Source organism: Mustelus asterias, chromosome 17, assembly GCF_964213995.1.
Source record: "Mustelus asterias chromosome 17, sMusAst1.hap1.1, whole genome shotgun sequence".
NCBI lineage: Eukaryota > Metazoa > Chordata > Chondrichthyes > Carcharhiniformes > Triakidae > Mustelus > Mustelus asterias.
In genome coordinates this window covers 82,266,014-82,283,374 of record NC_135817.1, presented here as the reverse complement: position 1 = coordinate 82,283,374, position 17,361 = coordinate 82,266,014, and the positions used below count along the sequence as shown (strand labels likewise).

Sequence of the window (17,361 nt, the reverse complement as noted above, 5' to 3'; positions counted from 1 at the left end):
GGGTCAATGTCCATGTGGAGTTTGCACATTCTCCCTGTGTCTGCGTGGGTTTCCTCCGGGTGCTCCGGTTTCCTCCCACAGTCCAAAGATGGTTAGCTGGATTGGCCATGTTAAATTGCCGCTTATTATCAGGGGGATTAGCTAGGGTAAATGCATGGAGTGATGGGGATAGGGCCAGGGTGGGATTGTGGTTGGTGCAGACTCGATAGCTGAATGGCCTCCTTCTGCGCTGTATAATTCTATGTCTCCATCCCTATTCAAGAAGAGCTTTCATGGGTTGCAGTTTTACGTGCAGAGTATTTTGAGACAAAAGGAGACAATGGTAGTCTTTTTTGATCAACTGTTGCACAAAAAAGTGAGGAACCATTTTCTCCCTTAAGCTTGTCCATCTAATAACTGCCAAACATGATGCTACTTCTTTCAGGTTGCCAATTTTCACCCTTCCTCCCCTGAAGGCACTGATTCCAGCTGGTGTTAATGGATTTTCTTCAAAGGTGAACATTGACAGTTACCCTGACACTAAAGGTGCATGTAGGTGGGATTCCCAGCAGGGCTCAGTGGATGATCACCAGGGATAGGGAGGGTGCTGAGATGAACTCTCATCTCAGATCCCTTCCGCCAAATAAAGGCCAACTAACTAAACACAAGACTATTTTACACAGGGTGGAGCCTCTAGCCCTTAAACAATTGTGGACATCATCATAGAACATCATAGAGTCCCTACAGTGCAGAAGGTCATTCGGCCCGTCGAGTCTACACTGTATCTCCAACGGAGGATCTCACGCAGGCTTTTTCCCATAACCCCAATCACCACCTCCCCAACCTACATATCTTGGAGTAATTTAACATGGCCAATCCACCTAACCTGCACATCTTTGGACCGTGGGAGGAAATTGGAGCACCCGGGGGAAACGCACACAGACACGGGGAGAACACGCAAACTCAACACAGATAGTTATCCAAGGCCGGAATTGAACCCAGGTCCCGGGCACTGTGAGGCAGCAGTGCTAACCACTGTGCCACCGTGCTGCCCAGTGATGACTTGCATCTATGGAACTGATCCTATTTACTGCTTCTCAGCCGAATACCTTTCCTTCAGCTGGTTCTTCCACAACTCTTACATTCTCAGAGTGAGAACCTGAGATAGAAACATAAAAACTAGAAGCAGGAGTAGGCCATTCGGCCCTTCGAGCCTGCTTCTCCATTTATTTTGATCATGGCTGATCATCGAATTCAATATCCTGATCCCCCCTTCCACCCATATCCCTTGATCCCTTTAGCGCCAAGAGCTATATCTAATTTCTTCTTGAAATTAGGCAATGTTTTGGCTTCAACTACTTCCTGTGGTCGTGAATTCCACACATTCACCACCCTCTGGGTGAAGAAATTTCTCCTCACCTCAGTTCTAAAAGATTTACCCCTTATCCTCAAACTATGACCCCTCGTTCTGGGTTTCCCCACCACTGGGAACATTCTTTCTGAATCTATCCTGTCGAACCCTGTCAGAATTTTACAAGTTTCTATGAGATCGCCTCTCACTTTTCTAATCTCCAGTGAATATAATCCTAACCGACTTAGTCTCTCCTCATATATGACAAACCTGCCATCCCAGGAATCAGCCTGGTAAACCTTCACTGTACTCCCTCTGTAGCAAGAACATCCTTCCACAGGCCCCAGACTGACTATTAGCAAAGCCTCCATCTACAATGGGAAGAGAGCTTTTGATGGGTTGCAGTATTACGGGAAGAGTGTTCTGAGGTAACAGGAGGCAATGGGACTGTTGCACAAGAAAAGTTAATGTTGGGGTCAGTTTAATTGGTCTTTGCCTCATACCTCAAGAACTCAAGACATGATGTTACTGATGATGGAACATGTATCAATTTTAACATTCAAAAGAGAATTGGATGAGTGAAAATGAAACATTACTGGGCTATGGGGAAAGAGCAAGGGAGTGGGATTAATTGGATAGCTCTTAAAGAGGGCGCAATGGGTCAAATGGTGTGATGTATCATTTTATTGTGCTTGCACAGTCTGCTTTCCATTAAACTGGCACTCATTAAAGCAGTTACTTCAGGGTTAACTTCTCTCTACTTGCCAATCAGTGGTACTGCTTACCAACGAAGCTACTTTTCCCGTTAAGTATCTTTCTGTGCTGCAATTAACCAAAGCACTGTCTTTCCCCTTTAACCTGCAAGAAATGTACATGCCCGTGTAAGGATAGCTACTTTGCCTGTCCACAAAGGCTGCAACAAATATTAGCTTGTCGTGGCAGATTACAGTGATTAGAAGGATGAAAAGCCTCACGTAATTAGCAAATTATCATTGAAATCATGAAGTGTGTGGTTATTTCTGGAACTCCCATTATCAGTTGGACAATAAAAGTGATTATTCCAAAAACATGTTCCTCTTGCTCACACAGCCAGCACAACACTCAATGATATCTGTTTAACCCTTCCTGAAGTATTCCCTGGACTTCCTTTTGGCTAAGATCAAGTGTAGTATGGATTGGATGCTGCACTTGGTTGAGGTCACTAGGTCACATTGAAGCTTCATATGTTTCATATGAAGCAATTTTGAAAAGCGGTATCTCGGCCTTTTGGCTAAGATGCAAATGAGCTCAAGTCTTAGAGGAAATATTGCTTTCCCTCCTCCAACCAGCTTGGCTCATGTAGATCAGGCCTAGGACAGGGTAATTGGTTGCTTGCCCTGTCTTGCCAGCCTGGATCGGAAATGTCTCAACTTGTTGAGACTCTGAATTGGACTTGATTTGATTGAATTGGAAAAGTTAAAAAAAAATTCCCTGGACTTCATCACTTTGTGCTGCTGCTATTCTCATTAAGATGAAATATCATATCAGGAAGATCTCAGCACACTTCAACGCACCTTGCAGCAGTACAGTGCAGTTAAATATTAGAAAGGCACAGCAACTGTGTTATTGTGTATTTCTATTTACACTGCATCATTTCATCCATTTGTCTATCCATCAGTCTGCAGATCTACCTGATTCTGGCTCTGTCTGTCCGTCCGTCCGTCTGTCTGTCTGTCTATCTAGTTTGTCCGTCCGTCCATCCATCCGTCCGTCCATTCATCCATCCATCCATCCATCCATCCATCTGATCTATCTAATCTATCTTTCTATCTAGTCAGTCTGTGTGTCTGTGTGTCTGTCTGTCTATCTGTCTGTCTGTCTGTCTGTCTGTCTATCTGTCTATCTATCGATCTATCTGTCTGTCTGTCTGTCTGTCTGTCTGTCTATCTATCTATCTATCTATCTATCTATCTATCTATCTATCTATCTATCTATCTTTCTGACTATCTGTCTATGGGCAGCACGGGTAGTCATGATGTGGAGATGCCGGCGTTGGACTGGGGTAAACACAGTAAGAAGTCTCACATAAAACCTGTTGGACTTTAACCTGGTGTTGTGAGACTTCTTACAGCATGGGTAGCCCAGTGGTTAGCACTGCAGCCTCACAGCAGTCACTTGGGTCACTGTCTGTGCGGAGTCTGCACATTCTCCCCGTGTCTGAGTGGGCTTCCTCCGGGTGCTCCCATTTTCTTCCAATGTCCAAAAGTCATGCTGGTTAGGTGCATTGGCCATGCTAAATTCTCCCTCAGTGTACCCGAACAGGCGCCGGAGTGTGACAACTGGGGGATTTTCATACTAACTTCATTGCAGTGTTAATGTAAGCCTACTTGTGACTAATAAATAACATTTAACTGTCTGTCTATCATTTTGTCTCTGTTGATTGTATCTACTTTTCACATTTGTCTCCTATCATCTCCTTCGAACACAAAACACTCTGGACAAGTGACCCGCCTTGATCCAAAACAATGGGCTTGATTTTAATTTGAAATCTGAATCCTGGATGCCGGTATTAAACCCGGGAAGAAGTTGCAAATAACTTGCAGCCGTGGTGCAGAGTGAAACCACTTTGTAGCAATGTTGCTGGAATGATATCAGAGCCGCTTTAAGTGAGGTTGCATTGTGTTGCCTGTTGCTGTACACCATGACACAATGCCACAGTGTCAGCGTGGTGCTGAGAACACATTAGTCACCATGTTCTATATAAATTCAATCAAAAAATAATCCAGTGTTGTGATCAAAATAACCGATCCAATGTCCCAGTTTGGGGTAAATATAGAAACATAGAAGATAGGGGCAGGAGGAGACCATTCAGCCCTTCGAGCCTGCTCCACTCTTCATCACCATCATGGCTAATCATCCAACTCAATACCCTAATCCTGCTTTTTCCCCATAATCATTGATCCCATTCGCCCCAAGTGCTATATCCAGCCGCCTCTTGAATACTTTCAATGTTTTGCCATCAACTACTTCCTGTGGTAATGAATTCCACAGGCTTATCACTCTTTGGGTGAAGAAATGTCTCCTCACCTCCGTCCTAAATGGTCTACCCTCTATCTTCAGACTATGACTCCTAATTCTGGATTCCCCCACCATTGGGAATATCCTCCCTGCATCCAGCCTGTTTAGTTCTGCAAGAATTTTATAAGTCTCTATGAGATCCCCCCTCATTCGTCTGAACTCCAGTAAAAACAATCCTAAACTAGCCAATCTATCCTCATACATCAGTCATAGAATCATAGAATCCCTACAGTACAAAAGGAGGCCATTCGGCCCATTGAGTCTGCACCGACGATAATCCCACCCAGGCCTCACTCCCGCAACCTCAAGCATTTATCCTGCTAATCCCATTGACACTAGTGTCAATTTATCGTGGCCATTCAACCTAACCTGCACATCTTTGGACTGTGGGAGCAAACAAGAGCACCCGGAGGAAACCCACGCAGACACGGGGAGAACATGCAAACTCCACAGACACAATGACCCGAGGCCAGAATTGAACCTGGGACCCTGGCGCTGTGAGGCAGCAGTGCTAACCACCATGCCGCCATCCCGCCATCTCTGGAATCAGCCTGGTAAACCTTCGCTGCACTCCCTCAAGACCAAGAACATCCTTCCTCAGAAAAGGAGACCAGAACTGCGCACAATACTCTAGGTGTGGCCTCACCAAGGCCCTGTATAATTGTCTGCTCCTGTAGTTCATAGAATCCAGGTGTTGGGGCTGAATGCTGGTTTGAACCAAGCTAACTCTGGGAATTGTGTTGGCATTATCTCTTCCCTCTCCATTTTAACACACCGGCAGGCGAAATGGAAAGACTTTTCCTGAAAATCAGATGGCGTGTGATTGCTGAAGTCATTACATTTCATAACACCAGGTTTACTTACTGTAAATCTCCACCAGTATCGTAGCTTCCTGAGACTTCCCATTAACGTCTGTCACCTGACATTGGTAGATCCCAGCATCCTCCTCGTTGGCATTGTAGATAGTTAGCCGCGATCGTATCCCCTCTGTCTGTACGACAACCCTCTCGTTGGAGATGACCTTCTCACCATCAGGGCTGTACCATTCTATGCTGACTGGTTCGCCTATAGCTGGAGGAGGGGATAAGAGATAAATCAGAGGGTTGGACACAACTGAACTGGGAGGCCTAGCAAATTAGAGCCATTTCCATTTATAGCACAGAAGGAGGCTATTCATCCCATTGGGTTCAAGCTGGCTCTGTGACAAGCAATCCAGTGAGTCCCATTCACCCCATAGCCCGACAAGTTTATTGCCATCAAGTCACTCATCCAATTTCCTTTTCATTGCAGCGTTTCTGCATTTGGAACATTCATTGCATATACCCTTCTTTGAAAGTCTGTCAACAAACCTGTATGGGCAGCAAACTGTGGGCGGCACAGTGGCATAGAGGTTAGCACTGCTACCTCACAGTGCCAGGGACCCAGGTTCGATACCCGGCTTGGTTCACTGTCTGCACAGAGTCTTCGCCTTCTCTCTGTGTCTGTGTGGGTTTCCTCCAGGTGCTCCGGTTTCCTCCCACAGTCCAAAAGACATGATGGTTAGGGTGCATTGGCTGTGCTAAATTCTCCCTCAGTGTACCCGAACAGGCACCGGAGTGTGGCAACTAGGGCATTTTCACAGTAACTTCATTGCAGTGTTAATGTAAGCCTACTTGTGACAATAATAAATAAACTTTAAACGGTAGTTTTTAAGCTTGACCTCACTAATAGACCACGTGCAGATAATGCCCACCTCTCTAAAATTGATGTTTATACCTCCAGTTTATATCTCCACCCCCCATTGATTAACGTCACCAGTTGTGGACATTGGCAAAGCAGTTGCTAAGTAATCCTAAATGTTTTGCTGATTTTTTTATCAAGAACCCTGTGTTTATCATATAATTAAGCTTCTATGCATAAACGTTAATTTTAGGTCTTTTTGCCAGCTTTCTCCTTGTGTCTAATGACATCATTTTCATTGAACTGCACTAGACGCATCGTACAAAATGCAAAACTGTCTGTCTTTTTTTTTGTTTTGTGAAATTCATTCTCGGGATTCTTGGGGTGGCACGCTGGCACAGTGGTTAGCACTGCTGTCTCACAGCGCCAAGGATCCGGGTTCAATTCCAGCCTCGGGTTATTGTCTATGTGGAATTTGCACATTCTCCCCGTGTCTGCGTGGGTTTCCTCCGGGTGCTCTGGTTTCCTCCCACACCCCAAAGATGTGCGAATTAGGTGGGTTGGCCATGCTAAATTGCCCCTTAGTGTCAGGGAGATTAGCAGGGCAAATATGTGGGGTTACGGGCATAGAGCCTGGGTGGGATTGTTGTCGGTACAGGCTCGATGGGCCGAATGGCCTCCTTCGGCATTGCAGGGATTCTATGATTCTGACTGGTAAATGGTGAGCATGTGACCAGGTATCACACGATTGGCACGGAAGAATGTGCAACCCATATTTTTTGAGGTGTCCACTTCTCTGCATTCTTGCAACTGAATATGTTTCAAAACGTATCAGCAGATTCTGGTTTTTATGGGTCTTCATCAGTAGAAAAGCAAAACAAAATGCTCAATGTCAGCTTCTGTATCAGAGGCCCATGCTGGACTTAGCATGAAGTTTTATTCTTGCTTCAATTAACTGTTGTGTTCCACTGATGGTTAAGTGGAGTGTCAACTGTGACTCACACGGTGAGTCCCACTCCCCACTCTAAGTTTGTTTGTTTCCTCAGGTCCCACTCTAGCGACTTGAACACAAAAATCAATGGTGACCTTCCCAGTGCAGTATCTGAGGGAGCACTGCCCTCTTGGAGATGTGAAACAGGTTTAATGTTATCCTGATTTGATTTGATTTATTATTGTCGCATGTATTGGGATACAGTGAAAAGTATTGTTACTTTCACGCGATACAGACAAAGCATACTGTTCTTAGAGTACATAGGGGAGAAGGAAAGGAGAGGGTGCAGAATGTAGTGTTACAGTCATAGCTAGGGTGTAGAGAAAGATCAACTCAATATAAGGTAGGTTCACTCAAACGTCCGATCGCAGCTGGTGAAATGCTGTTCCTGAGTCAGTTGGTACGTGACCTCAGACTCCTGTAACTTTTTCCCAATGATGGTGAATGTCTGTTTTCTTGTTTGATGCAACAAACTGGACAACAAGCCCACTTTCACGGTGTGAGACTATTAACAGATGTAAATCATTCCAGGTAAGGACACTGGTGAATGAGTTGCTCCGTTAAAAGAATGATGACAGTAAGATCTATTCTCAGAGGTGAGCTGCTTGAAAGCGACGTTACCGGGGCAACTCATTTGAAAGGAGATCTGATGGGACAACTCCCTCCTCACGGGACTTAATTGGCTTAATTCCAGTTGATGCTCAGTATGTTTATTTTCTATCATAGATTTTTTGTTAGCATTAAAAAATACAAAACTAAGAGAAGTCCAACTGTTTCCAAACAACCTTCCAAGTGTCTGGAAAATTCTCTAATCACTCCTTTCCTTTATGTGGTTTCATGGGTGGCACAGTGGCCAGCACTGCTGCCTCACAGTGCCAGAGACCTGGGTTCAATTCCGGCCTTGGGTGACTGTCTGTGTGGAGTTTGCACATTCATAGAATCCCTAAAGTACAGAAGGAAGTCATTTGGCCCATCGAGTCTGCTCTGATTCTTCGACAGAACGTCTGACCCAGGCCCAAGCCCCTGCCCTATCCCAAGAACCCCACATATTCACCCCACTAATCCCTCTAACCTACACATCTTTGGACACTAAGGGACAATTTAGTATGGCCAATCCACCTAACCTACACATCTTTGGACAGTGGGAGGAAACCGGAGCGCCCGGTGGAAACCCACGCAGACACAGGGAGAACATGCAAACTCCAAAGCCAGAATTGAACCCTTGTCCCTGTGAGGCATGCCACACTGCCACTCTTAAATGTCAGCCGGAATTAAAGAACTGTAATCACTTGTGAATTTGTTGGTGTCTCAGCAGCTGGGAAGAAACACTGAATCCCTTCCCATTCTGAGAGCAGGTGAATGGCCTCTCCCCAGTGTGAACTTGCTGGTGTCTCTTCAGGTTTGATAACTCCTTAAATCCCTTCCCCAACACAGAGCAGGTGAATGGCCTCTACCCGGTGTGATTGTGCCTATGAATTTCCAGCTCTGATAGGGATCAGTATCCCTTCCTACAGTCCCACCCTTTCCAAAGTTTCTCCATGTTTAGGTCTCTGTTTTTTCTATCGAGGTCAGATAATCAGTTGAAGCCTCGTCCACACACACATTCCCTCCCCGCTGTGAATGGTCTGGCATTTCAGTCTGTGTAACTGGTTAAAGCTCTTTCCACAGTCACTGCACTGGAACACTCTCACTCAGGTATGTGTGTGTGTGTGTGCGCGTGTGCATGTGTGTGTGTGTGTGTGTGAGTGCGTGTGTGTGTGTGTGTGTGTGTGTGTGTGTGTGTGTGAGTGCGTGTGTGCGCATGTGTATGTGTGTGTATGTGCGTGCGTGTGTGTGCGTGTGTATATGTGTGTGTGTGTGTGTGTGTGCGTGCGCACGCGCGTGCCTGCGCGTGTGTGTGTGTGTGTCTTGGTGCTTTTCCAGTCCCCCTGATGATTAAAATCATTTGAAGCAGACAGCTGGGCAAACATTTCTCCTTCTAGATTCAAAGCTGATGATATTCAGGTCCCAATCAATCGAGTGACTCTGGCAGATCGAGATGTGACATTTGAGATTTCTGTCCGAAATTCCTCCTCTTCTAATATCAGGTGTTGGAGACATCTCCCCATGACTACGTGCTCTGGTTTCCTCCCACACTCCAAAGATGTGCAGGTTAGGAGGATTGGCCATGTTAAATTGCCCCTTAGTGTCAGGGGGATTAGCAGGGTAAATATGTAGGGTTACCCCGCGGGATAGGGGCCGGGTGGGATTGTTGTTGATGCAGACTTGATGGGCTGAATGTCCTCCTTCTGCACTGTAGGTATTCTTTGATTCTGACTGGTAAATGGTGATCATGTGACCAGATATCACACGATTGACACGGAAGGATGCGCAATCCCCAATTTTGAGGTTTCCCAAGATGTGCAGGTTGGGTGGATTGGCCATGCTAAATTGCCCCTTGGTGACCCAAGATGTGTAGGTTAGGGGGATTAACAGGGTAAATGTGTGGGGTTACGGGGAAAGGGTAGGGGTTGGACCTGCTCTGTCAGAGAGTCAGTATAGACTCGATGGGTCAAATGGCCTCCATGTGTACTATAGGGTTTCTATAAGTGGGATTTTCTGGCTTCGCTTGCCCTAAAACCAGGAAATCCCACCCAAGATCAATGGACCTTTCCATGGACAGTAAAATTTGCCCCTATGATTCTATTCTATTCTATGTTATCTTCCAATTACCAGGATTGCTTTCATTAAAAACATTTCCTGGAGAATGGGGGTATTTTCTGCAGACTTATTGGACCAATTAGAAGCCAACATGTTCTGAGCAAAATCATTCAAGAGTACATTTGTTACCCGGGGCTAAATCCAAGGTGTGAGATCTGCCGACCCAAGTCAGGCATAAACCTTGGGCATCACCCCCAACCAGAAACATAATCATCATTCAAAAATAGGAAGAAAAGCATCTATACACCACCGTTCACAACTTCATCCCAAATTGTTTCCTCGCCCACAAAATACATTGAAAGTATAGTTGTTGTTGTAATTTAGGAAGTGCCATAGCCAATTTGTGCACAAGCCTGGAAAGGCCTGGATAGAGTGGATGTGGGAAAGATGTGTCCATTAGTAGGATCCACAGGCACGGCCTCAGAATAAAGGGACGACCCTTTGGAACCGAGATGAGGAGGAATTTCTTCAGCCAGAGGGTGGTGAACCTGTGGAATTCATTGCCACAGGAAGCTGTGGAGGCCAGGTCATTGAGTGCATTTATATGGACTCACCTGATGAAGGGGCAATGCTCCGAAAGCTCGTGATTCCAAATAAACCTGTTGAACTTTAACCTGGTGTTGTGAGACTTCTTACTGTATTTAAGACAGAGAGAGTTAGGTTCTTGATTGGTAAGGGGATCAAAGGTTACGGCGGAAAGGTGGAAGAATGGGGTTGAGGAATCTATCAGCATGATTGAATGGCGGAGCAGGCTTGATGGGCTGAATGGCCTAATTCTGCTCTTATGGTCTTACGGTCTCACAACAAGCGCTCACAAACATCAATGTGGTAATGATCAGAGAATCCACTTTTGTGATGTTGATCGAGGGATAAATATTGACCAGGACATCAACTTCCCTTCTCTTCCTCACAACAGTGCTGTGCCATCTTTCATGTTCACATCAATCGACCAGCTGGGCATCGACAATCCCGCGGCATTATTTCGAAGGGGGAGTGTCCTGGCCAAAATGTATCACTCAGTTGACATCACTGAGAAAGATTATCTGCTCATTATCACGCTGCCGTTTGTGATTGCTTGTGGTTTGCAAATTGTCTGCGATGTTTTCCATATTACAACAGTGGGATGACACTTCAAAAAGTACTTCATTAGCTCGAAAGTGCTTTGAGAAGTCTGCTGGTCATGATGGATTTATTATAAATGAATGTATTTCCTATTTCCTTACACCTGTGAGCACAAGTTGGGCCTCAGTGTAATATCTGACCAGGAATCATAGAATCCCTACAATGCAGAAGGAGGCCATTTGGCTCTTTGAGTCCCCACTGACTCTCCGAAAGAGCATCTTACCCGGCTTACTCCCCAGTCCCTCTAACCCTGCACATTTACTGTGGCCAATCCACCCGACCCACATATCCCCGGATACCAAGGGACAATTTAGCACAGCCAATCCACCTAACCTGCGCATCTTTGGACTGTGGGAGGAAACCGGAACACCCAGAGGAAACCCACGCAGATGGGAGGAGGTTTGGAAAGGGCTGTCAAAGAAGACTTGGTGAGTTGTTGTAGTGCATCGGTAGATGGTACACACTGCTGTCATTGTGCATCGGTGATGCAGTGCAGAAGAAGGCCATTCAGCCTGGCGAGTCTGCACCGATTCTCTGACAGAGCATCTTCCCCAGGACTAAATCCCCCCTTTCCCCGTAACCCCAGGCATTTATCCCACAAATCCCCCTAACCTACACATCTTGGGACACCAAGGGGCTATTTAGCATGGCCAATCCACCTAACCTGCACATCGTTGGATTGTAGGAGAAAACTGGAGCACCCGGAAGAAACCTACGCAGGCACGGAGGGAACATGCAAACACCACTCAGACAGTGACCCAAGGCTGGAATTGAACCCATGTTGCTTGGGCTGTGAGACAGCCATGTGAACCACTGTGCCACTGTACCACCCACAGCTTCTCCAAGAGCGCACCAGCCTGGATTTTTGTGTTTGGGTCCATGGAGTGCAATGTTAATTCCTACCCTCTGACTGAGGAATCAGCCTGCATTTCCATTTCCAGTCGCTATTCAGTGACCCTGGCTGGGAAATTAAATGGCCTGTCGATACTCGAGAGGATGGGACCTGAAGGTTGCTCATTCTAACGGAACAGAGCTCTGGCAGCCATCAACTCATTTATAAGAGCAGGTGGATTGGTTTAGCTCAGTTGGCTGGACACCTGGTTCCTGATGCAGAGTGATGCCAACAGTGTGGGTTCAATTCCCTTGGCAGCTGAGGTTATTTATTTTGGGCAGCATAGTGGCACAGTAATTAGCACAGCTACCTCACAGCGCCAGGGACCCGGGTTCAATTCCCAGCTTGGGTCACTGTCTGTGTGGAATTTGCACATTCTTCCCGTGTCTGCGTGGGTTTCGTCCAGTTTCCTCCTGCTGTCCAAATATGTGTGGGTTAGTTTGATTGGCCACGCTAAATTGACCCTCGTGTCAGGGGGATTAACAGGGTAAATACCTGGGGTTATAGGGATTGGGCCTAGGTGGGATTGTGGTCGGTGCAGACTCAATGGACGGAATGGCCTCCTGCACTGTAGAGGGATTCTATGATTCTCGGAGGAAAGATCGCAGAAAATTGGGAGGAAGAAAAAAACTGCACAGCAGTAAGGTGTAGAGTGAACATTCAATACCTGTGGGACATAGTCCCAGCAATTAGAATGAAATATAAGGAAGTCATCTCTTCAAAGCACGTAGAGTTCATGGAAAGGATGCTGTTGTGTGCAGCAGAACTTCTTCTGTGTTCAGAGTAAAGGCATTTTATCAGGATCTGTTGAGGGAATTGAATTTGCATCCATCAAGTACTGCACCTGACCTGGGAGTATTTAAGGTTACAGTGTTAGGAGAATTCCCTTTCACCTTGCAATCACGCTATCACTCGTCTCAAAGCACTTGGTAGGGAAGAGTAGAAACACTGGGAGCTACTCTTCACTCCTGCTAGCTGGAGGTGCTGACCCATTCAATTGGGAATCAGTGCTAAAGCGGGAATCACGGCAGACATCAAACTCATTTGCGATTCTACCAGCCTGCCCCGCCAACCCTGGACCTCTCAACCGCTTGGCACAAGACAAAGCACTTACTTCCTTGTGCCCCCTCGGAATCCAAAGCACCAAGTTGGAATGTCATTGGCAGGGTGTCAGTGCCAGGGTGTTAGGGGCAGTGCAAGGTTGGCATTGTCGAGGAGTGGGGCCTGAGGGGACCCCATCCCAACGTGTGTCCCCTTTGTGTTGGGGAGGTTGGGGGTGGGGGCAAGCCACCTTTGCGGTTGGGGGAAGGGATGCAGACCCATTTGCTTAGTGGTGGGGGGAGGATGCCACTCTGTGCTGAGGGGTTGGGGGTGTAGAGGGTCGCTATGCCTATGGTAGGGAGAGCTGGGTGGGGCTTGGGAGAAGGGCCTGTCTTGAATGCTAAGCTCGGGACATCTTTTCCAGCTGGCTGGCGTGTTTTGCACTGTGCATATTTTTACACATAAAGGTGGGTGAATCCCACCACTGCTAACACCAGTGGGACACACTCCTTGGAACATAAACAGGAGAATCGTGCCCAGTGTTACTAGAATTTTCCCGTCCCGCCTGCCACGGGAATTGTAGCAGGCAGAGTGGGGGGCGGGGGAACCATGCAAAGGTCCGTTGACCTTGGGTGGAATCTTCCAGTTCTGAAGCAAGTGCAGCCAGAAAATGCTGCCCCCTGTGGCTTTATATATATCCACTCCATGTTAAACATCGGTACATTGAAGTTTCAGTTTTGAATCAATGCTGAGCTGGAAATCATGGGATCAGATCCAAACTGGCTGGAAGGGGTGTGGTAAACCACTGTTATGTCCTGATAACCACTGTTATGTCCTGATGACTGGACACACCCCTACCGGTGCTGCCTGAGGCTCCTCCCCTGTTCACTGGGGTATAAAGGTGGCTGCTCCTCCCCTTCGCCTCATTCTGGTCCGGTCCCTCGGTTAGAGTTTACTGTAGAGTTAGTTCCCTTTTACAGTTAATAAAATTGAAGCCTATTTATTCCAGATTCCGTCTCTGGGTGTTGATAGTGCATCAAGGGAGCAGAGCGAAACTCCCTCCTTCCACTTTGTTCTGGCTTGAGGTTAGGGTCCTGAGGCCAGGTTCAAAGTTCACTGATAGGGTGTAAAATTAAACCTCTTCATACCGATGTTAACTGTAAATCTCTCTGAATACACATCTAATGAGTGTAAATTATTTGGTTCCATGGTGCTGTCAGGGTCAACACAGCCCAAGCCACCCCCTTGCCTCTTAATTTGTGTTCCTTTCATTCTTTTTCTATTTATTCGATCCATCTATCCATCTCCTTTACAACACTGAGTGGGCCACTAAAGAGGACCTCACAGCGTGAGACCGGAGCTACAATGATAGAGTTATTAAGTGCCCACTTTCATAGAAACCCTACAGTGCAGAAGGAGGCCATTCGGCCCATCGAGTCTGCACCGACCACCATCCCACCCAGGCCCTATCCCCACATATTTTACCTGCTAATCCCTCTAACCTACACATCCCAGGACTCTAAGGGGCAATTTTTTAACCTGGCCAATCAACCTAACCCGCACATCTTTGGACTGTGGGAGGAAACCGGAGCACCCGGAGGAAACCCACGCAGACACGAGGAGAATGTGCAAACTCCACACAGACAGTGACCCAAGCCGGGAATCGAACCCAGGACCCTGGAGCTGTGAAGCAGCAGTGCTAACCACTGTGCTACCGTGCCGCCCCTAACTTTGAGGAACTTCTGCTTCTATTTTGTTGACATTTCATCAGCGCTGCCTTCCACCCTATCACAACACTTGCACTTTGCTCCTTCTTCCTCATTCCTCTGTCTCTCCCTCAGTAATCTCTTAAAACCTGTTGCATCTCAAGCCTTTTCCAGTTCTGATGAATTCAGTCTTTTTACTCTCTCGGTGCTACTTGAATTATGAGCATTTACATTATTTTTTGTTTTTTTGTTTTTATATTAACAGGGCCAGGATGTTCTTTATTCCTTTACGGGGAGACCATGGCTAAAACCCTACCACCTCATCTGCTCCAGAACTGGGGCGGGCGAGGTTCCAGAATGGAAATCTCCGTTGGCATCGGGTGAGATTTTACGATGTTTTAGGGCAGCACGGTGGCACAGTGGTTAGCACTGCTGCCTCACAGCACCAAGGACCCGGGTTCAATTCCGGCCTTGGGTCACTGTCTGTGTGGAGTTTGCATATTCTCCCCGTGTCTGCGTGGGTTTCCTCCGGGTGCTCCAGTTTCCTTCCACACTCCAAAGATGTGCGGGTTAGGTGGATTGGCCATGGCCTTAGTGTCAGGGGGTAAATACATGGGGTTACGGGGGTAGGGCCAGGGTGAGGTTGTTATAGGTGCGGACTCAATGGGCTGAATGGTCTCCTTCTTCACTATGGGATTCTATGATTCTGCACTGAACAGTCTGAAGTCAGGGAAACATGAGAATGACAGATTTATAATCGGTAAGGGAATCAGTGGATATGGGGATCAGGTGGGAAAGTGGAGCTGAAGATTATATCAGGTCAGTCATGGGATTGTTGAATAGTAGAGCAGACTCATTGGGCTGAATGGCCTATTTCTGTTCCTACATCTTGTGGCCTAACTCTTGTCAAATCTGCCTACATTCCTTTGTCATTACACTTACTTAAGTTTAGCACAGTTGTTTTATATAATATTCAACCTGTAACTTTCTAATTAACCTTTCCTCCATCAGAAAATTAAATAGCTCTCACTCTTGCAGGCCTTTCTGTCCATCTGCAGTTTGATCAACAAATTATTCATGATTTAGACCCTGAGAAGAATTAAATGAGGGCAGTGCGCAAGGTCCCTCCTTGCACAAACCATGTATCTGGGGGGTACAACAGAACCACGAGGGATTAAGAGGAAAGCCCACTGCCTCCTCAGGGCAAGGAGGGATGGATAATAAATGTGGACTTTGCCAGCATCCACCACACCCCAGAAACAAACAGCAAAAAACTCTGCTCCATAACAGAATGCTGGTCATTTATAGCTCAGGAGAACGTTCTTCAATCCGCCTTGTCTGTGCTGGTCCATTGGTGGTAGAAAGAAAGACTTGCATTTACATAGCACCTTTCCCAAACTCCAAACAACCCAAAGGAATGTGGGAACATATGGAATTAGGAGCAGAAGTTGGCAAATTCAGTCCTTCAGGCCTGCTCTGCCATACTGTAATGACTTCAATCAGGCCATTGAGGTTGGCCTATTGGAGTATGAACTCCCTGATCAAGGATCCAATTGATGGGCCAATCAGGGAGTCTTTGCCTTGTATTTAACCGGGAGTGTCAGTTCCTCTGGCACCCCTGGAGATAACTGCTCGCACTCTGTGTACTGCATAAAGAGTCATAAATAAAGGGATTTTGGTGAAGGGACTTCTGCCTCCGCAGGCTTCTCACACATTCAATCAGATCATGGCTGATCTCTCCTTGGTCTTAAATCCACTTCCCCACCTGTTCCCCATATCCCTCTTTCCCTTTTTTTTAGAAATATATCTATCTCCCTCTTGAAACCATTCAACAATTCAGACTCCACCGCGCTATGGAGCAGCGAGTTCCACAAACTCACCACCCTCTGCAGGAAGTAGTTCCTCCTCATCTCAGTTTTAAATCTACCGCCTCTCAACCTATACCTGTGGCCTCTTGTTCTGGATTGCCCCATAACAGGAAACGTTTGGTCTAATTTACTTTGTCAATCCCTTTTAAAATTTGATAGGCCTCGATCAGATCCCCTTTCATCCTTCTAAACCCCAGCGAACCCAAAGTTCTTGACAGCCAATTAAACAATTTGGAAGCGTATTCACTGTTGTCATATGGGAAACATAAAAGTCAATTTGATGCACAGCAAGCTCCCACAGACAGTAATATGTCAATGACCAGACAATCTGTTTCTGTGTTTTCGATTGAGAGCTCGATATTGACAAAAATACTGGGAATGTCTATTGAAGTGTAGAATTCCTACAGTGCAGAAAGAGGTCATTCGGCCCATTGAGTCTGCACCAACTCTCCGGAAGAGCATCCTACCCAGGCCCTACCCCCATAACCCCATGCATTTCGAATCCATCTAACCTATACATCTTTGGATAATAATTTAACACCACTGATCCTCTTTTAAATAGTGCAATGGGGTATTTAACTTCTATCTGAGAGGGAAAACGGGCTTAATGGCTCTTCCAAAAGATGACAGTGCAGCACTCCTGCAGACAGCAGTAAGGTGCCAGCTTGGTGCTTTGTGCCCTAAAGTCTGGAGTGGGACTTGAATCTGTGAGGACCTTAACGATGTGGACTTCTTAGAATACGAGCTCCCTGATTAAGGCAGTAATGGCTTGTCCAATCAGGAAGCCCGGCATGTGTATATAATGTGGAGTGTGAGGGTTATGGGCACTCTGGGTTTATACCCTGTACGAGGAAGTATCTTTCTGAGTGTTGCTGATGATGTAAATAAATCTAAATTTGGTGAAGGGACACCGGCCTCAGAGGAGTCACTTCACAATCCACAATTTTGATTTGATTTTTGATTTGATTTGATTTATTATTGTCACATGTATTAGT

General features: G+C 46.4%; 1 protein-coding gene across 1 annotated transcript in view; it reads right to left on the bottom strand.

Moving 5' to 3' along the window:
- The window catches only part of ncam2a (neural cell adhesion molecule 2a), a 543,279-nt gene that overhangs the window by 410,058 nt on the left and 115,860 nt on the right, over nucleotides 1–17,361 (bottom strand). Inside the window, exon 10 of the mRNA XM_078231910.1 lies at nucleotides 5,252–5,458. Within this exon, the coding sequence (XP_078088036.1) occupies nucleotides 5,252–5,458 (207 nt within the window). The remainder of the gene's footprint in view (nucleotides 1–5,251; nucleotides 5,459–17,361) is intronic.